Raw genomic sequence first — 25,830 nt, forward strand, 5'->3', positions numbered from 1 at the left:
CAGGAGCGACAACCGACCCATCGGCAACTGAAGCGAAATGAGCCGTGCGTTCAAGCAGGGTTTGCAACGCCACAACGAACCGACCCAACAGGTGATCCTGCTGATCAAGTCTGGCAACCAGCGTAGGTAGCGAGGATGGCCCTGTACCGTCAGAATTCATGGCTTGGTCCTAATGTCATGGAACCATGAACCAGACGTACAACAAGAGATAAGTGGAAAATAAGAAGGTTTTATTGAAAAGCAAGCCGTAAGCAAAAGTCCAAACGGATGGCTAAACCGAAGCAGGGTCTTGCGGAGACAGAGGTCAGGAACCAGAAGGGTAGTCAGACGAAGCCAGGATCAGGAACCAACGGGGTAGTCAGACGAAGCCAGGATCAGGAACCAACGGGGTAGTCAGACGAGGCCAGGATCAGGAACCAGAAGCAGCAGCAGTCTTAGAAGCATGTGAACACAGGAGGACCAAGCAAGGAACTGAAGCCACAGACCTCCTATATATATGAGCTAGGCATCCAGCTCCTCCCAGTGGGAAGGAGAAGCCGCAGGGTGGGAGGCTACAAGAAACCCAGAAACCAAGATGGCCGCCAGCACATGTCAAACGAAGGAGAGTAGTAAGAAGGTAAGTGTAAGTGTAAGACAAGTGTAAAAAGTGGCCTGGTCATTAAGGGTGTTTCAGCTAGGGGGGTTGAAGTGGTTAAAGCCTGTAAACTGTTAGAAGAAAAAATAACCTCCTAGTATTGAGGCATGGGTGCAGTCAATGAACTGTTAAGAATGTGCTGAAAAATGCATGATAAAAATATATGGGAAAGCCCAAAAACATCAAAAATGACAGGTGGTTTGGCAGGTTATGTTCCCTGACCACTTGAGAAATGTAGAAGGGGATGATTGATTAATACCTCAAATATTAGTGATATGCATGAATTGTTGTTATAAATTCTAATAAAAAAAAAGGTTATCGCTCAAACAACCCCACTCAGACCAACAGAACTGATTTTCAGCTGCAGAAATTTGTGCAACAACTCTACTGTGTACAAAATTGTCACAGATTTTTTTGGCTGAAACTGCAGTATTGAGGCAAGGTGTAAATAGACCATTAGCTGCCAAAAAAGGTAGGTGGATCCTATATTTAAGAGGTCTGTGCCAAATTTGAAGACAAAGAGCGTATGCTGGGATTCTTTTCTATATTTCCATTGTGGTGGTTCCTTTACCATGCTGACGAACTGGAAGTCAGGTGCTGACGATTTCTACAATTCACCTTCCCCCAGTAGTGGCCCAGCAGTTATAATACTTCTGTGCCCATTCCCCAGCAGTTATGATGGCACTGCCCCCAGTAGTTATAATGCCCCTGACCCATATAGTTTTCCAATGGTATGTTCCCCCAAAGTGACATATAAAAAATTAAAAAATAATTAAATACCTGTTTTGATAACAGCGTCTAATATACCTGCTACCTGGTCCTCTGGTGGTCCCTTTTGTTTGGATCGACCACCAGAGGACACAGGTAGCTCTGTAAAGTAGCACCAAAAACCACTACACTACACTACACCCCCCCTGTCACTTATTAACCCCTTATGAACCCCTGATCACCCCATATAGACTTCCTGATCACCCCCCTGTCATTGATTACCCCCCTGTTATTGATCACCCCTCTGTACGGCTCCATTCAGATGTCCGTATGTGTTTTACGGATCCACGCATCCATGGATCGGATCCGCAAAACACTGTCACAACCAGACACCTGAGAAGCTCTGACAGAGGCCTTTCAGAACCTTCTCCTTGAGTTCTCTTTGTTGTGCTGTTCATTTCCTCATCTCGTTAGCCTCTCTCAACTGTCATGGAGTTGGACTGATTGCTTCCCTTTAAATCCCTCCCCATGGTGCATTGCTGGGCGGCTTATACTTCCTCCTGGAGTGTGTGTGCATGCTGATCTTGTTTTCCTGTCTGCTACAAAGTTAAGTGCTGAACATTTATCTGTTATTTTCTGTTTGCTGGATCCCAGGTGACCCTGACTCCCTCCGTGTCTGGAGTAGGGAGCCGGTGGTCGTGTCCCCTCACTATTGTAGGGTGTTCAGGGGTTATATAGTCGAGGTACGTGGATATGCAAACCTCCACCTTTCGGATCTTTGCATAGGCTGAGCAGCCAGGGATAGTCTCAGGTCTTGTGCAGGGGTCTCCCTTTTGGTTCCTTAGCTTTGGATCCACTCAGTCATATATGCATGTTGCTTTGTCTTGTTTCCTGTACACCGTCCGTGACAAACACATACAGATGTCTGAATGGAGCCTTACAGGGGGGTGATCAGGGAGTTTATATGGGATGATCACCCCCCTGTAAGCCTCCATTAAAACGTCCGTATGTGTTTTACGGATCCACGCATCCATGGATCGGATCCGCAAAACACATACGGACGTCTAAATGGAGCCTTACAGGGGTGTGATCAATGACAGGGGGGTGATCACCCCATATACACTCCCTGATCACCCCCTGTCATTGATCACCCCCCTGTCATTGATCACCCCCCTGTAAGGCTCCATTCAGACGCCCGTATGTGTTTTACGGATCCACGCATCCATGGATCGGATCCGCAAAACACATACGGACGTCTGAATGGAGCCGTACAGGGGGGTCATCAATGACAGGGGGGGTGATCACCCCATATACACTCCCTGATCACCCCCCTGTCATTGATCACCCCTCTGTAAGGCTCCATTCAGACGTCTGTATGTGTTTTGCGGATCCGTGGATCCGCAAAACACAACACCATGGATCCGCAAAACACATACGGACGTCTGAATGGAGTCTTACAGGGGGGTGATCAATGACAGGGAAGTTAGCGGAAATAGATTTTTTATATTTTTTATTACAAAGTCTAATATTCCACTAACTTGTGTCAAAAAATAAAATCTCACATGAACTCACCATACCCCTCACGGAATCCGAATGCATACATTTTTTTAGACATTTTTATTCCAGACTTCTCACGCTTTAGGGCCCCTAAAATGCCAGGGCAGTATAAATACCCCACATGTGACCCCATTTCGGAAAGAAGACACCCCAAGTTATTCGCTGAGGGTCATATTTAGTCCATGAAAGATTGAAATTTTTGTCCCAAGTTAGCGGAAAGGGAGTGCTGTCCGCATCTTTTGCAATCTTTTAGAACATGCTGCGATTCTTATGCAACTCAGAAATCATGCGGGAAAATCAACGCAGGATTCTGTGCAGGTTCTATACTTTCACTTCACGCATTGTACCAGTGTGGAAAACTCGCTGGTGTGAAAGGGACCTTAGACAATTAATTTGCTCCCAACAATTGCTGAACTCAGAATTCAGATAGAAATGTTTCCACTGCTCCAAAGTCCACTGGTGGCATGATTTACTCCACTCCATCCAACATTTTGCATTCTGCTGTGCAGAGCTGAACCTGGACATATCTGCTTCTTCACCCAGGCAGCAACTCCGAGTGGCACATCAGCGCATGTCAATTCAGCGCAAGGCAAGGGCTTTTTGAGCAGATCCGGTAACGTACCTGGTCTCACTATGGGAATGCTAGGCGGAGACTTCCATCAAGCAGTGAGCCCTGTGACATCACCAGCACTAATGGGCGGGCTTTAGCGCTTCCCTAGACTGTAAAACAGGCTGATGCACCGCTTAAGCCTGCCCGCTAGTGCTGGTGATGTCACCTGGAACACTGTTGGCAGAAGCCTCCCCCTAGCAGTGTAAAAATAGAAACAAAAAAGCCCTTGTCCTGTGCTATACACAGCAATGCCTAACTGTGTAGTAGAGACAAGTCCCTGCACCCCTGACCGGGAATGCTAACAACAAGTCCCCAACCCAATATTACTCTTGAGCAGCCTAATAACATACACATACATGGACACAGCTGTGGGGATACCAACCAGCGATCAGGAGACACACCACCCTGACGTACATTTTGCTGTCGCTTCCTCTTGGGGGCGCCCCCAAGAGGAAGCGACGGCGAAACATACTTCGGGGTGGTGTGTCTCCTGATCGCTGGTTGGTATCCCCACAGCTGTGTCCATGTATATGTATCCATGTAAGAGCTCTCTCTGGAAGCAATGATGTTTTCGTGCAAAAAATCCAAAGTTAAAGAGCCAGGGCAGGAAGTAGAATACATAGAATGACTTTAAAAAATTATATCCAGAACATCATCCAAAATGTTTTTTAAAAAATTATATAGAAGCTATGAATATGAGATAAAAAGTTAGATGGAAGTGTTTATTTATATTGCCAAAAGTATTTAGACAGCCCTCTCATTTATACTGTTCAGGCGCATTAACACCCATTGCAAACAATGCATAAAAAAATCATACAGCCATGCAATCATTGGTAGTAGTATGGTCCATACTGAAGGGCTGAGTGACATTAAATGCGCCACCTTCAAAGGATGCCAACTGTGTCACAAGTCAGCTCTTGAAACTGTGTTAAATCTACCCAGATCAAGTACTGTATAGCAGTATACCAACATCTGAATAAAAAAAGCAATGGATCACGCATCTCAAGAGTACCCATTGATTTAAATGTGTCTGTTAACACATCAGTATTTTTTTACTGACCATGGGTCAGTAAAAAAAAAATTAAGGAGACATGCGCTACTTTGGTCCGTGATGCAGACCAAACACGCCCATTGAAGTCTTTGTGTCTATGAAAATCACGGAACAACACTTTTTTTTACAGAAGACAAGAAATGCCCTTAAAATTTATTTTCAGCTGAGCAACGTACGTGGATTACTAATGACACAGGAAGGGTAAAAATGGAAACACGTGGCCCATCCACGGGTCCTTCACGGACATCATCGCAGATTAAATAAGGACACTTTTTTCATGTATGAAATACTGACACGGAAATGTGAACTAGAGCTAAAAAGAAAAATCGCTAAATATAAAAAATTAAAATCACACCCTTTCCCAATTTTACATATGAAAATAAACAATAAACATAATAGGTATCGCCACGTCCCAAATAAAACATAAAAATAGACTTCCTTTGTGGTGATTGCCTTAGCGAAAAACGTTAAAATCCATGATTCAACATTTTTTGGTCACCTTGGCCCCCAAATTTTTTTAATGAAATGTGATCAAAAAGTCGTACATACCGCAAAATGGTACCAATAATGACAAGTGTTCATCCTGCAAAAAAACAAGCCCTAATACAACTCTGTAGACAAAAATATAAAAACCTTTTGGTCAGAAAATGACAATGCAAAGAAAATGTTGATATTTTTTTCAAAGGTTTAAAAACTGTAATAAAAACTATAGAAATTTGGTATCAACGTAATCGTGTCATTTTTAGTGCACACCATAATATCAAAACAAACAAAAAAAAAAACTTGGTGGAAATGTGAGTAGTTTTTTTTTCAATTTCACCCCCCAATTTTTTTATTCCTATTTTCCAGTACAAGATATGGTAAATCTAATGGTACCATTAAAAAAATACAACTTGCCCCACAAAAAATAAGCCCTTATATGGCCAAAAAATTAAGACAATTCATGTGCAGATTTTGTTTGAGATATGTTTTAATTGGGAAATTTGATTGGTATTGATAATGGGAAATTGTGTGCTGCATTTTTTTGCAATCAATTTTACTGATTTTATTAATGGCCTTTTCTCAGGATAGGTCCATGATTTGGGGCCTGACACCCCGCATCTCTTTGATCCTCCGGTGCTGGAACTAGCACTATGAATGAAACAGGATTACCGCAGCTCAGCTCAGATTCAATTCAATGAGAGGTGAACTACAGTAACTCAACACGGCCACTACGCTTTGAACTGAGCTTTGCTTCCTGTTCCATTCAAAGTGCTAGTTCCAGAACAGGAGGATGCAGGGGACATCTGATCAAAGAGGCGCGGGGTGTCAGACCCTCACTGATTGAATATTAATCAGCTAGCCTGAGGATAAGCTCATCAATATCAAGAGCCTGAAAAGTTCACTGACGCAGTTTTCTTCTTTCAGATCAGTTGTATTGGACGATGTGGGAATGGACATCCCATTTGATGCAGCAGAAATCAGACCTGGTAGGAAATCTGTTTCTATTGTCAATATCAGTCTGAATGTTAAACCCTTCATACCGCATATGTTTTGTATGTTAAGGCCTCTTTCCCAAGGGCGTGTGCGCCCCGTCGCCGTATTGCGGACCGCATTAGTGGATCCGCAATACACGGGTGCCGTTCCGTGGGCATTCCGCATCACGGATGCGGACCCATTCACTTCAATGGGTCCGCAAATCCGGAGATGCGGAATGGTGCGGAACAGAAGCACGCTTCTGTGGGGTTTCGGCCCGTACTTCCGTTCAGCAAAAAAATAGAACATGTCCTATCTTTTTGCGGAATGGCCAGATCGCGGACTCATTCAAGTGAATGGGTCCGCGATCCGATGCGGCTTCCCCACGGACTGTGCTCGTGCATTGCGGCCCACATTTTGCGGGCTGCAGAACGACCGCGAGGCGCACATGCCCGTGGGAAAGAGGCCTAAAGAGCAAGCAATTTTTTGTTTCGTTTTTTCATTGTTGCGTTTTAAGTGCTATATATTTTGTCTGTCCATATAGCTGTGAGAGGGCTTGTTTTTTGCAGGACAAGTTCTATTTTCCAATAGTACTCATATATGTAATGTATAGAATTTTTCACTCAAGATTTGAATATGTTTTACTCAATTGAGTTATATATTTATTAAACACTATACAGAATGTGCATGTATAATATGCAATTCGTAAGTCTATAGACTCAAACATAAGAATAAAAATACATACATTAATACAACAAATAATAATAGTTCATAGACTTCAATTAAAAGTACCTCTACAAATATAAAAAAAAGAGAGAGAAGTATAAGGCCCCTTTCACACCGGCGAGCATTCCGCGCGGATGCGATGCGTGAGTTGAACGCATTGCACCCGCACTGAATACCGACCCATTCATTTCTATGGGGCTGTTCACATGAGCAGTGATTTTCACGCATCACTTATGCGTTGCATGAAAATCGCAGCATGCTCTATTTTGTGCGTTTTTCACGTAACGCAGGCCCCATAGAAATGAATGGGGTTGCGTGAAAATCGCAAGCATCCGCAAGCAAGAGTGGATGCGGTGCGATTTTCACGCACGGTTGCTAGGAGACAATCGGGATGGAGACCTGATCATTATTATTTTCCCTTATAACATGGTTATAAGGGAAAATAATAGCATACTGAATACAGAATGCATAGTAAAATAGGGCTGGAGGGGTTAAAAAAATAAATAAAAAATAATTAAACTCACCTTAGTCCACTTGTTCGCTTAGCCCGGCATCTCCTTCTGTCTCCTTTGCTGAACAGGACCTGTGGTGAGCATTAATTACAGGTAAAGGTCCTTTGGTGACGTCACTCCGGTCATCACATGATCCATCACATGATCTTTTACCATGGTGATGGATCATGTGATGACCGGAGTGAAGTCACCAAAGGTCCTTTACCTGTAATTAATGCTCACCACAGGTCCTGTTCAGCAAAGGAGACAGAAGGAGATGCCAGGCCGCGATCAAGTGGACTAAGGTGAGTTTAATTATTTTTGCTTTTTTTTTTTAACCCCTCCAGCGCTATTTTACTATGCATTCTGTATTCAGAATGCTATTATTTTCCCTTATAACCATGTTATAAGGGAAAATAATACAATATACAGAACACCGATCCCAAGCCCGAACTTCTGTGAAGAAGTTCGGGTTTGGGTACCAAACATGCGCGATTTTTTTCACGCGAGTGCAAAACGCAATACAATGTTTTGCACTTTCGCAGAAAAATTCTGTAACGCACCCGCACATTTTTCTGCAACGCCCGTGTGAAAGGGGCCTAAGGCTTCTTTCACACTTGCAGCCATATGTTCCAGCCGGCAGGTCCAGTGGACAATGCTGGTTATAAGCTGGACAAAAACCACTGCAATAGCAGCTGGATCTCTGCCGGACCCCATTATAGTCAATGGGTTCCAGAGGGAAGGCAGTAGTATCCGGCAATGCTGGATCCAGAGAACTCTTCCAGAACAGACTTCTGGAGTTCCCTGCCGCTAGTGTGAAACTAATGTAAATAAGGGTGGGTTCACATTACGTTTTTGCCATCCCTTTAACGTATACATTGGGGAAAAAAGGATACAAAAGCGTAGCACACAATGCTATTGTATCCTGCAGAGTATGTTTTTTTTATTTATTTTTTTACAATGGAACTCTATGGTAAACGGATGCCACTGTATGGCATCAGTCTGAGGCATCCGTTCAACAGATATGTTTTTTTTGTATACGTTAAACGGATGACAGAAATGTGATGCGAACACAGCTTTAAAGGGGTTCTGCAGTTTGTTTAAACTGATCTATCCTTTGGATAGATCATCAGCATCTGATCGGCGGGGATCCAACACCCGGGACCCCCGCTGAACAGCTGTTTGAGAAGGCAGAGGATAGATCATTAGTTTAAACAAACCGCAGAACCCCTTTAATAGGATCCAAGAGGCTATGCTGGGGCTTTGCATGTAGCATTGCTGTCTAAATATCAATAAATTCAAAATGATTTGCTATATTACAAATGTACTTCTACCATTCATAAACCATAATTCATAAGAAGTGTTCACTATAAAAACAAAATTTGTGTTTAGTCCATAGCATAATACTAGACACAGCTAGATGTTAGAATGTAATTAGTCTATAGGCGATAATAGGCAGTTATTGGTAACGTATACATTGGGAAAAAAGAAAACAAAAGCGTAGCACAATGCTATTGTATCCTGCAGAGTCCAGTAAAAAAACGTATTTTTAATGGTAAATGGATGCCACTGTATGGCATCTGTCTGAGGCATCCGTTCAACGGATATGTTTTTTTGTATACGTTAAACTGATGACAGAAATGTAATGCGAACTTAGCCTTAATAGGATACAAGAGGCTATGCTGGGCCTTTGCATGTAGCATTGCTGTCTAAATATCTATACATTCAAAATTAAATCCAAATAAATGGTCGGTCTTCTTTTACTTTGCAATAGCTCACTGTTCTAGAGTTTGAACCTTCGAGCTTGTGCTCCTGCTCTGATATTCGGTGATGTGGCTGAGCATGCGCAGTGGATGATGTCAGACACCATCTCTCTCCCTCGGGGATGTTCAACCAGCCTATGTACACAAGATTACCAGCAGCTGCTCAATAGGAGGTTGTAAATTGTGGCCTACTAGCTATGATCTTCTGGAGGCCTGGGGTCTTTATTGGGCACCTGACTGCTGTAGTAAAGCAACAGAGAGGGGGGCATGGGTGACAGAGGGAACCTCTTCCTTCCATTAAGCACTTTAAATGCCATTTTTGCCATTAGTGATGATTGAAGTATCTGAAAATTTGATTTGGCTGCTTCTCCGAATTTTACAAAAACATTTGCTTCCTGACGAGAAGTGCATTTCTTTGTAAGCAGTGGGTGCAGTAACAGGGAGCGGCAAGTGCACCCCGTATCATTGTACCTCTCAGATGCTGCATTCATAGCTGATTGCGGCATCTGACATCAATATTAGAGTGTAAAATAAAAAAAATCATACTTATCTCATCCATTTGATCGTGACGAGCCGGCCGCCGCCATCTTGATTGTAGATCTAGTGCGAAATCTCTTGGTCATGTTGGCCAGCGTGGAGACATCATACGTCACAGTGCACGGGATTTCGCACAGGATCTTCAATAAAGATAGTGGCGGCCGTCCCTTCACGCTGAAACGGATGAGGTAAGTAGCATGATTTTTATTATTATTTACCACCATTTAGGGGAAATCGTTTCATTACCATGAAGCACGAGGAAATTCGGCTTTGCACGAATCAAATTTTCCCTGAAATTCGGATCGAATTCCACTACGTCAGGTTTGATTCGCTCAATGCTAGTCGATATGGCATCTAAAGCGTTTATGATGCCCAATGCTAGAGGCTGTAAGCAACAGCTTTGGCCTAAGGATAACAGTGCCCATAGCTGCTATCCCTAGGCCAAAGCTGCTATTCAACAGGCATTAAAGGGTTAAATTATTTTGCAAAAGACTTGTGAAGTCACACTTAAATTGCTATAAAGAGGTGTGGAAAGTCATTTATAGACTTATAGCAAGTGAATCAGCTCAATTTTACTTGTGAATAGAAAACCAGCATGATTTTTAATTAGATTGCAAAGACCTGGTGCCCTGCTTTTCCAGCTATTGTGTTGATTGAACAATGCTGAGCAGTAATCTCATGATTTAAGAGGACCTGGCACCAGAAAATGCAGTGCAGTCCACCGGCTGCATGGTATAGAGCAGGAGGAGCTAAGCAGATTGATATTTTATTTTGTGGGAAACGATTCAAAACATGCAATGTATACATTTGTATCTATTTCCCATGTAATAATATTTTTTTTTAACATCTATTCCTCTGACTCTGTGCTGTGCTATTCCTGTATTATTCCTGCTAGACGTTTACAAATAAATTATCAGCAGTCATTGGTAAAGGTACTGCTGGGTGTTACCAGTAACAGGTGTATCTGACTCTGTTCAATCAGTGCTGCTGGTGTCAGACTGTGCAAGGACATACCCCTGACTGGTAACACCCATCTGTTCCTTTACTGCAAGCTGCTGACAATTCATTCATAAACTTCTAGTAGACATAACAGGGGCATGGCACAGCATAAAGCAACAAGAATAGATGCTCCAGAATGGTTATTACATAGGGAATGCAAGTAGTTACTAAGACAGACATGTCAGGAGAGGTGGCAGGTCATCTTTAAGTCTGCCCATCTGAACATCTATCAGTGACTAACAGCTATCTGTGTATACACGCTTACACAGAGAATGCTATCAATCACTGATAATACCTCCATCATATACAACTATCAGTGACTGACAGCTATTTATATATACACACTTACACAGAGAATGTTATCAATCGCTGATAACACCTCCCTGTGTACAACTATCAATGACTGACAGCTATCTATGTATACACACTTACACAGAGAGTGCTATTAATCACAGTGCTAACACCTCCCTCATGTACAATGATCAGTGACTCTCAGCTATCTATGTATGCATACTTACACAGAGAATACTATCAATCACTGCTAACACCTCCCCCTGTGTACAGCTATCAGTGACTGACAGCTATCTATGTATACACACTTACAGAGAGTGCTATTAATCACTGATAACACCTCCTTCATGTACAGCTATCAGTGACAGACAGATATCTATGTATACACACTTGCAGAGAGAATGCTATCAATCCCTGATAACACCTCTGTGTACAGATATCAGTGACTGAAAGCTATCTATACACATTTACACAGAGAATGCTATCAATCACTGATAACACCTCTGTATACAGATATCAGTGACTGACAGCTTTCTATACACATTTACACAGAGAATGCTATAAATCACTGATAACACCTCCCCTGTGTAAAGCTATCAGTGACTGACAGCTATGTATAGGTACACACTTACACAGAGAATGCTATCAATCACTGATAACACCTCTTCTGTGCACAACTATCAGTGACTGACAGCTATTTATGTATACACACTTACACAGAGAATGCTATCAATCACTGATAACACCTATTCTGTGCACAACTTTCAGTGACTGACAACTATCTATGTATACACACTTACACAGAGAATGCTATCAATCACTGATAACACGTCCCTCATGTACAACTATCAGTGACTGACAGCTATCTCTGTATACACACTAAAGGTGCATTTAGACTGGCCGATGAGCAGCAGATTGTCGGGAAGGAAGCGTTCCTTCTTGACAATTGGCTACTAGTTAAGTGGTAATAAAGCGCTGCATTTACATGCACTAATCACCTCCACAGTATGAGGATGAGGGATCGCTATTGCGATTGCCCATCCTCATACAGTTTAAGATGAGCAGATCGTCGGGATTGAACGTTTGTATAAGTGTTTGTTTCTCATAATCTGCCCAATTACCTGGGTGTCTAAATCGACCTTTACACAGAAAATGCTTTCAATCACTGATAATACCTCTGCCATGTACAACTATCAGTGACTGACAGCTATCGATGTATACATATGTACACAGAGAATGCCATCAATCACTGATAACCCCCCTTGTATAACTATCAGTGACTGACAACTATCTATGATTACTCACTTATACAGAAAATGCTATCAATCACTGATAAAACTTCCTCCATGTACAGCTATCAGTGACTTACAGCTATCTATGTATACAACAGCTGATAGTTGTACATAGGGGAGTTGATAACAACTCTCTTATGTACAGCTATCAGTGACCGACATCTACTGTATCTCTGCATACACGCTTACACAGAAAATGCTATCAATCACTGATAACACCTCCCCCATGTACAGCTACCCGTGACCCACAGCTATCTATGTATACACACTTACACAGAGAATGCTATTAATCACTGATAACACCTCCCCCATGTACAGCTACCCGTGACCCACAGCTATCTATGTATACACACTTACACAGAGAATGCTATTAATCACTGATAACACCTCCCCCGCGTACAACTATCAGTGACTGACAGCTATCTATGTATACACACTTACACAGAGAATGCTATTAATCACTGATAACACCTCCCCCACGTACAACTATCAGTGACTGACAGCTATCTGTGTATGCACACTTACACAGAGAATACTATCAATCACTGATAACACCTCCTCCGTATACAACTATCAGTGACTAACAGCTATCTATGTATACACACTTACACAGAGAATGCTATCAATCACTGATAACACCTCCCCCCACGTACAACTATCAGTGACTAACAGCTATCTATGTATACACACTTACACAGGGAATGCTATCAATCACTGATAACACCTCCCCTGTGTACAGCTATCAGTGACTGACAGCTATCTGTGTATACACACTTACACAGGGAATGCTATCAATCACTGATAACACCTCCCCCCACGTACAACTATCAGTGACTGACAGCTATCTGTGTATACACACTTACACAGGGAATGCTATCAATCACTGATAACACCTTCTCCATGTGCAACTATCAGTGACTGACATCTATGTATACAGAATATACAGAAAATGCTATCAATCACTGATAACACAGCTATTTTTGCCTAACATACAGGAATGGAAGGTAGAAATCAGAACCTTTGTATCGGCGCTGTCGCAGGAACGTGGTACTAGGTAAGTATAGGTGAGCAGTATTTCTTTATTAATACATGTCTACGCGTTTCATGGGCGCAGTTCTCCCTTCATCAGGACAGTATTACAGGTAATACTGTCCTGACGAAGGGGGCACTCCGCCCTTGAAACGTGTAGGCCTGTATTAATAAAGAACGCAAACGCAGTATCGAGGCAACCACAAAGTCTTTAACTTAAACAGTTCAGTGTTTATTCACACAGAAGGCAAAGCAAAATGACAGTTCGCAATCTTGATGTTCGTTCACACCTTTGAAAGTCCACAGAACAAAACATTCACCTTGTTATCAGTTTTTCATCAGCGGTCCCCAGCAGGCTTTAGGGGCCTGTTTTCCACCATGCGGCTCTCAGTCCTTTAGAATGGCCACACATCTCCAGATCCCAAAACACAGAGACTCCACAGCTTCACTGTGAGATGGATGATAATCCACATCACCTGACAGTGCTGACTGCTTTTTATAAGCCTCCCAAGACCCAGCCTGGAACGTGGGGAGAGCCACCCACCCAGCACTTTGGCTACTCTCAGTAAGAGCCATCCCGGATCAGCTTTACAGCCATACTAACAAGCTGAAGTGTCAGACTGCAATAATGAGATTTCAGGAAAAAAACGTCTCTTACCTCACCGAGGCCAGGAACCTCGGTGACGCATACCTCCCATCAATGACGACCCCTTGTTCCTTCCTACAGTATATACACACAGAGAATGCTATCACTGATAGCACCTCCCCTGTGTACAGATATCAGTGATTGACATCTCTATATACACACTTACACGGGGGATGCTATCAGTCACTGATAACACTGCCCCTGTGTACAGCTATCTGTGACTGACAGGTATCTATGTATAAACACTTACACGGGGGATGCTATCAATCACTGACGACACCTCCCCTGTGTACAATTATCAGTGACAGCTATCTATGTATACAAACTTACACAGATAATGCTATCAATCACTGATAACACCTCCCCTGTGTACTACTATTAGTGACTAACAGCTATCTATGTATACACACCTACACAGAGAATGCTATCAATCACTGAAAACACCTCCCCGTGTACAACTATCACTGACAGCTATCTATGTATACACACCTACACAGGGAATGCTATCAATCACTGATGACACCTCCCCTGTGTACTGACAAATTGTGATCTTTTATCATGCTAAAAGATCACGATTGCACGATGAATGAGCTTGTTATTGGCGGCAGTATTACACTGCCAGATGATCGCTAACGGGCGTTACTACGACTGCTCATTAGCAATCATCTGGCAGTACATCTCCTGTGTACCAAGAGCAGAGATATAAATGTATAAATTATGGGGGTCATTTATCCATCTGAAATATGCCTAAATTAGGCGTATTTCAGGCGCATTCTGTGACTTCTCACGCCAGTTCTAAAATTGTGTATGGGGAAGGGGCCAGTAGGCCCGTCTCATTTACCATTTTCTATGCCTGTTTTAGGCGTAGAAAAAGGTCTAAATGTAAGACAGCTAAAAAGGCCTGTGCCTCTTTATAACTTCGTCAGAACCACCCGCCATTTTAGGGCTTTATGAAGACTGGCGTCTTAATAAAGTATTACTGCATCTTTTCTCATGAAACTATACAGGTGAAACTTGAAAAATTTTAATATTGTGCAAAAGTTAATTTATTTCAGTAAGGCTACTTAACCCCTTAGGGACACAGCCTTATTTCTCCTTAAGGACCAGGCCATTTTTTGCAAATCTGACCAGTGTCACTTTAAGTGCTGATAACTTTAAAACGCTTTGACTTATCCAGGCCATTCTGAGATAGTTTTTTCATCACATATTGTACTTCATGACACTGGTAAAATGAAGTCAAAAAAATTATAATTTTTTGCATAAAATACCAAATTTACCAAAAATTTTGAAAAATTAGGAAATTTCAAAGTTTCAGTTTCTCTACTTCTGTAATACATAGTAATACCCCCAAAAATTGTGATGACTTTACATTCCCCATATGTCTACTTCATGTTTGAATTATTTTGGGAATGATATTTTATTTTTTGGGGATGTTACAAGGCTTAGAAGTTTAGAAGCAAATCTTGAAATTTTTCAGAAATGTACAAAAACCTAATTTTTGTGAAGTCACTTTGCGAGGCTTACATAATAGAAACCACCCAAAAATGAGCCCATTCTATAAACTACACCCCTCAAGGTATTCAAAACTGATTTTACAAACTTTGTTAACCCTTTAGGTGTTGCACAAGAGTTATTGGCAAATGGGGATGAAATTTGAGAATTTCATTTTTTTGCCTAATTTTCCATTTTAACCCATTTTCTCCACTAACAAAGCAAGGGTTAACAGCCAAACAAGACTGAATGGACAGCGGTATGGAAAGGGTTAAACGGCTGACATCGCATCACAGATGTCAGCCGTTTATACCAGAGTGTCAGCAATGTGCTGACACTCTGGTATACCACTGGCCACCAACGATTATTCAAGGGGAGGCGGGCGGGGGATCGCGATCCCGCCTGCCGCACCGCCCGCCTCCCGCACCGCCTTCAACCCCCCCCTGCACCTCCCGCCACCATACAATCATTCAGGGGTGCAGGGGGGGTGAAACATAATATATTTTAGGTATATTAAAGTTTCTGATAAGAAACTGCAGAAAGCGCAGCAAACCGCAGGTCTGAATTGTTGCGATCGCCGACATGGGGGGGGGGAGGGGTCACGCGCATTTAGCCGAGGTGCCTGCTCAATGATTTGAGCAGGCACCTTGTTCCGATCACCGCCGGCCGGGCGGCAGTGATCGGAACAACACATGACGTACCGGTACGTCATGTGTCCTTAAGTACCAGGACAACATGACGTACCGGTCATGTGTCCTGAAGAGGTTAAAAGGAGTTGCATTAATGCAACTTAAAATTAGAATATTGTGAAAAGGTTCAATATTCTAGGTTCAAAGTATCACACTCTAGTCGGCTAAGGCCTCTTTCACACTTGCGTTGTCCGGATCCGGCGTGTACTCCACTTCCCGGAATTACACGCCGGATCCGGAAAAACGCAAGTGTACTGAAAGCATTTGAAGACGGATCCGTCTTCAAAATGCTTTCAGTGTTACTATGGCACCCAGGACGCTATTAAAGTCCTGGTTGCCATAGTAGTAGTGGGGAGCGGGGGAGCAGCATACTTACCATCCGTGCGGCTCCCGGGGCGCTCCAGAATGACGTCAGAGCGCCCCATGCGCATGGATCATGTGATCCATGCGATCACGTCATCCATGCGCCTGGGGCGCCCTTACGTCACTCTGGAGCGCCCCGGGAGCCGCACGGATGGTAAGTATGCTGCTCCCCGCTCCCCACTACAGTTTACCATGGCTGCCAGGACTTTAGCGTCCCGGCAGCCATGGTAACCATTGAAAAAAAGCTAAACGTCGCATCCGGCAATGCGCCGAAACGACGTTTAGCTTAAGGCCGGATCCGGATCAATGCCTTTCAATGGGCATTCATTCCGGATCCGGCCTTGCGGCAAGTGTTCCGGATTTTTGGCCGGAGCAAAAAGCGCAGCATGCTGCGCTATTTGCTGCGGCCAAAAAACGTTCCGTTCCGGAACGGAAGACATCCTGATGCATCCTGAAGGACGGACTGTCCATTCAGAATGCATTAGGATAATCCTGATCAGTATTCTTCCGGCATAGAGCCCCGACGACGGAACTCTATGCCGGAAGACTATAACGCAGGTGTGAAAGGGCCCTAATTAATCTAATTTTTCAAGTTTCACCTGTATATTAAGCTGCTCAGCTTCTCCTGTTCTATAACATGTTGACAGACCGACTGCGACTCCATCCGAAATGACTGCATCATAGCGATTTATGATAGTTCCTATCTGATCTTGAGTATATTGTACTGTACTAATATCAGCCCTTAGGGTCCTTAAACACGCAAATTTAGCACTGGCAATTTTTTAACAGTAAAAAAAAAACACCAGGATAACTGCATGCTTTTTTGGTACCTGTGTTTTCTGCTATGATTTTTGTGACTTTTTTTCTAGTGTTTTTTGCATACAGTGGCTTCGATTTATCAAACTGGTAAAGGAAAAGTGTCTTAGTTGCACATATCACATACAATCACATAGATTGTTTGCTATGGGCTAGTAAGACAGCTTTTCTTTGTGCCAGTTTTGATAAATCTCCCCCAGTGTGTTTGTCCACTAATGTTTTTTTCATAGTGTTTTTCACCTATAGCGAAAATGGGAAAACGCTTGAAAAAATGCCAAGAGCTACAACTTGCTACAGCTTTGAAAATTAGGTAGAAAGACAAAAAATAAAACACCTGTAGCAAAAAACGACCCTATTTTCCTTTCTATAAGACACACCTACCCATAAGACGCACCTAGGTTTTAGAGACGAAAAATAGGAAAAAAATATTTTTCATCAGACCTCTGCTCAAAGCCCCAATTAGATCCCCAATGTTAATCATACCTCAGCTCAGAACCCTAGTCAGACCCCCAATGTTAATCAGTAGAAATTAGCGAAGTTTTAAAAAAATCGATTTGGACTCTTTTCTGAATTTCACCAAGAAATTTGCTTTGTTACGAATTAATTCACCACAAAGTATGTTAAATAAGGTCTATCCCAGCCTGAAGTTAAACTTTAGGGAGAGTGTATCTCGCTGCACTTAAGTGTGCATTGCACTAACATGCAGAGCTAATCCTTTCTGGTAGCGAAACAGTTACTGTGCATCAAAATGACAGACAGGTCACATATATGGACATGCACATCATGGTGCAGGCCACAAACATTTCTAGCTAATCCCTTCTTTTAAACAAAAACAAAAAAAGCATACAGCTGCCTTCAGTAAAGCCAAAAAAAATACTGCGTGTGCCTGCAGGATCTGTGTCCAAATGACTCTTTAGTGGAACAAAATAAAGAAAAGGAGGCAGCGCCAATAAAGTAGTGGAGAAATAAATATTTAAATGCATAATTATATATATTTTATATAATTAATATATCTAGCATGTATTGTCAGCCAAAAGTAGGTGTGGGTCGAACCCACAGAACAGATGTAGATCTAGTCATGATACCTAATCCAAGAGTAGGCTTGGCTCCTGAATTTGGCTCACAAAAACTGATGAAAATAACTGACCAAATAACTAAAGTGGGAACTCATCCTTACAGGTCAATGTTAGCGTCATGTCTAATTTATTATCCTGGACTGAACTGTGTAGTGGCCCAAGATTCAAGTAGTGGCCCCATGACAGATTGGGGAGGGTGTCAGCAGTAAGGTTGTGTTGATGTCACAGTTAATTTTTCCCTTCTTCTGATCTGTCAAAAGAACAGCCCAAAAAAATTGGATCTTGTATTTTGAGGATCCTCCTTAACATGGATGGTATTTGGTCAGCATGTGATCAGTATTTGGCAAAAACACAAGGGGGTTGCCTGTGGGTTGTCTGTTTGCAATCGCCTCGGTTACTGATTGTTGGTGAAACACGTGACAAGGAGTAGGAGGAGAAGCATCAGGAGCAATAGATGATGGGAAGGAAGAGCTTCCTTCTTTTGCTGAGGTTGAGGAGCCCTGACTGGTGGAGAAGGCATGCGGACCGCTGGGAGATGTAGCGGTTGCTGCATCAGGCTGTACCACTACATTAGTGCCACGGTTTTCCCAGGCCACTTTATGGTGATGCTCCATTTGTTGACACAGGGCCATGGTGCCAACATTGGCACCCTGACCACACTTCACTTCTGCCCACACATCCTGCATATCGTTACACTAATTGTCCTACAGCGACTTGATAAAAAATTCCCACACTGCCCAGTATGGCATTATATACCCACCACTCTGTGATGACAGCCTGCCGCTGCATTTATGAACCCGTGCACCCCTAGTTGTTTCCAGACAGGTAGGCTCCTGAGTAGCAGATGGACTGCACCAGGCTCGTTTGGCTCCAGATCTCCAACTGTTTCCAGCACACTGCCACCCTGCTTCTTTCTCACTGGCCTGCTGCCACCCTCACCCCCGGTGATGCCTCCTCTTCACCTGGTTCCCTCGTGCGATCGGCTACATCATCATCCACTATTGTCTGATCGTCATTTATGTCACCCTCACCAGTCTTATGGCCACGTCCCTGACTGCTCGCAACATGTGCTCCCACATGACTGTCTTCACTAGTTGCATGTTTAAAGGAGGAAGCAGTGGACCTCTCCTCCAAATCTGGGCTGTCCTGTAGCTGCTAACTGTTCTCAATAAGTTCTTCCTCGTTGTAAAACAGAGCACAGCTGGCAGCATACATTACTTGCTGAGCAGAAGGAGCAGCAAAAGAAAGACGCAGTTGCAGGACAGCTGAGGGCACAGAGGTTGTTCCTGGACCATGCCAACTAAGTGTGGTGTCAGGTGACAGTGGCATCTCTGGCCCGTTGCTGTGGCTGCTGCTACTACCAACCCTTCTTCTGCTGCTATGCCCACAATTTTAGAACTGGGGTGAGCAGGGATAAGTCACAATATTTTTGCCATTGCCCATTCCTTTTGAGGGCAGAGACAACTGTCTGTAGGCCATAGTGTACAGTAACTAAATCAGTAATATAACTATGTAACTAAGTATTAATGGTGCAGCAGGTCAACTAAATAAACGCACCTATATATTAGACCGTCTGTTGACACTAAGTCTGACAAACAGTAAGTGTATGTATATCATAAAGAACGATTGGCGCAGCAGGTGATCTACATAAATGTGCCCTATAGTTTAGACTGCCTGTTGAGACCAAGTCTGACGCACATTAAGTCTATGTATAACAGAACAGATTAAATATGAATGGCGCAGCAGTTGAACAAGATACACCGGACGTTTACACTCAGCCTGTACTGTCCCTGCAGTCTCCCTATGCTCTTCCTATGCTCTCCCTATAGTGTCTAAAAATTATACCTATGATCTCTATACACTATCCCTGCACTTACCCTATCCAATATTTTACAATTAAAGCTTTCTGAAACACTGTCCCTAGCGATTGTCACGTTGGGATGAGGCTTTTATAGGGCATCACAGCCCTATAAATTATGTCAATAAGACCCCCCATTCAGACCACCAATGTGACTGACCCCCAAGCAGACCTCAGATCAGACCCTCAATGTGAATTACCCCAAATTAGACCTCAGTTACACGTGTTGCTTGCCTCTCGTGGCAGTGCTTTTAACTGCCATTTTTCAGCAAAATAATGCTCGCCCAGACACAGCAGGAATGTCTCTGTCAAATTTCAACACTACCTTGGCCTGTCCAGTTACCAGTTTTCTTGCCAATCGAGCAATATTGGGACCAGCTGAGACACCAGCTTGTGCAACTTACGAGTGTGAAGGATCTACAGGCCCAGCTGCAACATCTAAGGGCATATGTGCCTCAGGATATCATATGGAACCTGTATGCCTCCATGCCCAACCGTATCTCATCTAGTATCCAGGCTAGAGGTGACCTAACAGGGTACTAGAGCATCCTTTCGATTGTGCAGTTTCCCCAATAAACTTACCTTCTCGCTCTTATATCGTTATCACTTACATATATAATAATAACATTCACAAATAGAAAGTTTAATTTGATTCCAACTCCTTCGTGGTGCATTATAATTTTTTTTGTCAATGAATGTAAATAGTTTTTTCATGAATTAGTGTATATATTAATAACACCAGTTCAGTGTTTGAAGCAGGAGCTGCATTAAGACAAGCTCTATGGCCTCTTCACAGTATACCATGTACAGAATCATACATTGTACCGTGGCTGTATTTGGTATTGCTGCCCAATCCCATTCACTTAAATGCGACTGAGCTGCACAAAGGCCATGTGATAAATGTGACGTCACAGGCCAAGGAAGAAGCCACAGTGTTGACTCAAGTACCATGGCAACTTTCAACTGCAGGTGCAGGTCAGTACCCCTCCAATCTGATATTGATGAAGAATCGGTCATCAATATTTAACTCCCAGAAAACGCTTTTGATTTCCTATTGCCTGTTTATATTACATTATATTACTAGTGTCACCAGCTGCTAGGGCCTGAAAACGCTAAATAAAGTTAAACTCCATAAACATTCTTTCAGCCGCTCCGCTTGCTTTCCTTCTATGAACACATTTTTAATGAACCTTAGCACCAATGATATCGAGAAATTAAGCCAAATATCACTTTCCTGTTGCCAACATCAGTTGCAGCTAAATTCCATATATAGCTTTTCATACAGAACAATTATTCCTATTCAGCCTCTGAACTGAGCTGCTTTTATTCAGTGTAATACTGGTATTGAGAAATGCCAAATGTACAGTCTTATCGGGGAACTACACTGAGACAAACCAGGACGGAAGTCTGCAGCCCAAATTTACTCTTTTTAGTTTTAGATACTCAAAAACATTAGGATGCAAATTGCAGTTACTCAATTGGATTTTAAACTAGATCATATGTAGACAGTGTAGGAAGAATTATCTGGAGAGAAAATGTACATTAATGAACTATAGAAATTTTAAACAATAGACAGAAGATAGAGCTAGGTAAGAAAATGTTAATGTATTTTGGTTTGTGCAATATCCCAAAATAGGGTACTTGCAAAATTGTCTTTTGTTATTGAATGGTCTCATGTATTGTATTAGGCTACATGCACACGACCGTATGCGGATCCGCAAGAAAAAGGATAAGATCCGTATGCCATCCATTTTTTTTGCGGATCCATTGTAACAATGCCTAAAACGGATAAGAATAGGACATGTTCTATTTTTTTGTGAGCTATGGAACGGACATACTGATGCGACAGCACGCGGTGTGCTGTCCGCATTTTTTGCAGACCCTTTGAAATGAATGGGTCCGCACTCTATCCGCAAGAAAAAACATTCATGTGCATGAGGCCTTACCCATATAGTTGTATATGGATTAGTCAGGGTTAACAATCCTGACTTTGACCTTGCATGGAGGCTATAATATGGGCCTAGGTCTGTCCATAGAGTCTTGGGGAAAAGAGAGGAGCTACATGTGATCATTCCTCAGAAGACAAGTCCTAGAGAATCACTATCTCTGAGACATTTGCATCAAGAAAGCCATCTCTACTTCACAGTTCTTCAGAGAGAAAAGAAAGAACTAGAATGTCTAAAATCTGTATGGCTGAGCACTGGAGTCCGTCAGTAAGGCATTTGCTGTTTAAGGCCTCTTTCACACGACTGTATGGCTTTTTTAGTGTTTTGCAGTCCGTTTTTCACGGATCCGTTGTTCGTTTTTTTTGTTTCCGTTGTGTTTCCGTTTCTGTTCCGTTTTGCCGTTCCGTTTTTCCGTATGGCGTATACAGTAATTACATAGAAAGAAATTTGGCTGGGCATAACATTTTCAATAGATGTTTCCGCAAAAATGGAAGGGATATGGAAGACATACGGATGTATTTCCGTATGTGTTCCGTTTTTTTTGCGGACCCATTGACTTGAATGGAACCACGGAATGTGATTTGCGGGCAATAATAGGACATGTTCTATCTTTCAACAGAACGGAAATACGGAAACGGAATGCATACGGAGTACATTCCATTTTTTTTTGCGGACCCATTGAAATGAATGGTTCTGTATACGGAACTAAAAAAACGGCCTGTAAACGGGAAAAGAAGCCTAAGGATGATAAAGACTTTACTGCAGTGGGATGAACATTGCTAAGACATCCTTACACACTTTGCCACAGTATCTTAATTTTGTACCACTCAGCCTGAGAATTACAGCCACATGTTGCAAGAGCTTTATTGAGAGAGAAAGATAGAGGGAAGGAATACTACAACTCCCATCATAGCTTATATTTATACATTGCTATTGGAGAAAATTTGCACTGTGAATTGTTTGGAATTATGTTTTTATACTGTTGGATTTACTGCAACTACAATTCTGCATTTTAGTAAAGAGAGACATATCTATTTCGCTACAACTGGCCTAGTTCCTGATTCCAGCACCATTTGCTGGCAACAGCATCTACATATCATGCCTTTCCCCCATAACACTCGTAACACCAAGGGCACTCTAACTACTATCTGGCAGGGGCCCCAACATCAGAGAGTGCACCCTTCTGAAGAAAGGGTGTACCCTTCTGTCACTACCCTGTCTATAGGAAGCCTTGGTGTGAGATCTTCCACGATAATTTGAGGATAATTGTTGCAGTCAGAGCCATTACTACTGCCATCCTCTTCTTCACTGCTGCTGGGCCACGGCAACACATATGCTGCTGTGTGTGACCTTAATGCATTCAATGGACATACACTCTTGGAGAAATGCGTAAGATTTGCAGCATACTGAAATTAAGTTGGACAAGAGGGCCTGGCTCACAATCTCAGGTCTAGTTCCCAAAAGTGTTCAGTGGGGTTGAGGTCAGGGCTCTGTGCCGGCCAGTCAACTTGTTCCAAACCAAACTCACCCAACCATTGGATTGAATAAAACACCTAAATTCAGTAATTAAGAGGTGTGTCCAAACACTTTATTCCACATAGTGCATATGTGTAGATAGATAGATTGTTTCACTGAAGACCGGAGTGCTGTCTTGTCATCTACTACAAAGATAGATAGATAGATAGATAGATACATAGATATTGCAAGGGATTGTGTACTCGCGGTGGGGTCAGCAATGAGAGACTCCAAACTGCTTTATTTTCCACTCAGCACATTACAGGGCATCCAAGTTATCCATCACTTGGCTGAAGCCACATAACACAAAAACACCACAATAAACACCCGTTCCTCTGGGCTCTGACTAATACACAGCGGTGTGACCAAGTCCCAGAAAATGTAGCCAAATTCAAAAGTAAGCCACTGTAAAAGTTACTGATTGTTAGTAGTGTTGAGCGAGCACTCTCGTGTGCTCTGGCCGAACACATCGGTATGCTCGTGTGTTCTACCGAGCACCATGGAAGTTACAATGCTCAGAAGAAAAGAGGGTGTCTGTTTCATAAAAAAAGGTTAAAAATTAATGGAAACCCCATCAAAATGGTTTGGAAACAGCATTAAGAGGATAGCTGGATGCATCTTAGACTCATATTATGTACGACATACAGTCATGGCCAAAAGTTTTGAGAATGATACAAATATTAGTTTTCACAAAGTTTGCTGCTAATCTGCTTTAAGATCTTTGTTTCAGTTGTTTCTGTGATGTAGTGAAATATAATTACACACACTTCATACGTTTCAAAGGCTTTTATCGACAATTACATGACATTTATGCAAAGAGTCAGTATTTGCAGTGTTGGCCCTTCTTGTTCAGGACCTCTGCAATTCGACTGGGCATGCTCTCAATCAACTTCTGGGCCAATTCCTGACTGATAGCAACCCATTCTTTCATAATCACTTCTTGGAGTTTGTCAGAATTTGTGGGTTTTTGTTTGTCCACCCGCCTCTTGAGTATTGACCACAAGTTCTCAATGGGATTAAGATCTGGGGAGTTTCCAGGCCATGGACCCAAAATGTCAACATTTTGGTCCCCGAGCCACTTAGTTATCACTTTTGCCTTATGGCACGGTGCTCCATCGTGCTGGAAAATGCATTGTTCTTCACCAAACTGTTGTTGGATTGTTGGAAGAAGTTGCTGTTGGAGGGGGTTTTGGTACCATTCTTTATTCATGGATGTGTTTTGGGGCAAAATGGTGAGTGAGCCCACTCCCTTGGATGAGAAGCAACCCCACACATGAATGGTCTCAGGATGCTTTACTGTTGGCATGACACAGGACTGATGGTAGCGCTCACCTTTTCTTCTCCGGACAAGCCTTTTTCCTGATGCCCCAAACAATCGGAAAGAGGCTTCATCGGAGAATATGACTTTGCCCTAGTCCTCAGCAGTCCATTCACCATATTTTCTGCAGAAGATCAATCTGTCCCTGATGTTTTTTTTGGAGAGAAGTGGCTTCTTTGCTGCCCTTCTTGACACCAGGCCATCTTCCAAAAGTCTTCGCCTCACTGTGCGTGCAGATGTGCTCACACCTGCCTGCTGCCATTCCTGAGCAAGCTCTGCACTGGTGGCACTCCAATCCTGCAGCTGAATCCTCTTTAGGAGATGATCCTGGCGCTTGCTGGACTTTCTTGGACGCCCTGAAGCCTTCTTAACAAGAATTAAACCTCTTTCCTTGAAGTTCTTGATGATCGTATAAATTGTTGATTGAGGTGCAATCTTAGTAGCCACAATATCCTTCCCTGTGAAGCCATTTTTATGCAACGCAATGATGGCGGCACGCGTTTCTTTGCAGGTCACCATGGTTAACAATGGAAGAACAATGATATCAAGCATCACCCTCCTTTTAACATGTCAAGTCTGCCATTTTAACCCAATCAGCCTGACATAATGATCTCCAGCCTTGTGCTCATCAACATTCTCACCTGAGTTAACAAGACGATTACTGAAATGATCTCAGCAGGTCCTTTAATGACAGCAATGACATTTTTTTGGGGATTAAGCTAATTTTCATGGCAAAGAAGGACTATGCAATTCATCTGATCACTCTTCATAACATTCTGGAGTATATGCAAATTGCTATTATAAAAACTTAAGCAGCAACTTTTCCAATTTCCAATATTTATGTAATCCTCAAAACTTTTGGCCACGACTGTACAAGCTATCAATCTATCCAGGAAACAAATAACAGCCAGCATACCTTACAATGGCAGCCTTGTGCACTATAACATATTACAAACCAGCTCTCATTTG

General features: G+C 42.6%; 1 protein-coding gene across 1 annotated transcript in view; it reads left to right on the forward strand.

Annotated features, from left to right (window-relative positions):
* The window catches only part of PRUNE2 (prune homolog 2 with BCH domain), a 284,676-nt gene that overhangs the window by 112,770 nt on the left and 146,076 nt on the right, over nucleotides 1-25,830 (forward strand). The window contains exon 2 of the mRNA XM_044273863.1: nucleotides 5,968-6,029. Coding sequence (XP_044129798.1) covers nucleotides 5,993-6,029 — 37 coding nt within the window. The 5' untranslated portion in view covers nucleotides 5,968-5,992. The remainder of the gene's footprint in view (nucleotides 1-5,967; nucleotides 6,030-25,830) is intronic.

The sequence above is a fragment of the Bufo gargarizans genome, chromosome 1 (genome assembly GCF_014858855.1).
Source record: "Bufo gargarizans isolate SCDJY-AF-19 chromosome 1, ASM1485885v1, whole genome shotgun sequence".
Lineage (NCBI taxonomy): Eukaryota > Metazoa > Chordata > Amphibia > Anura > Bufonidae > Bufo > Bufo gargarizans.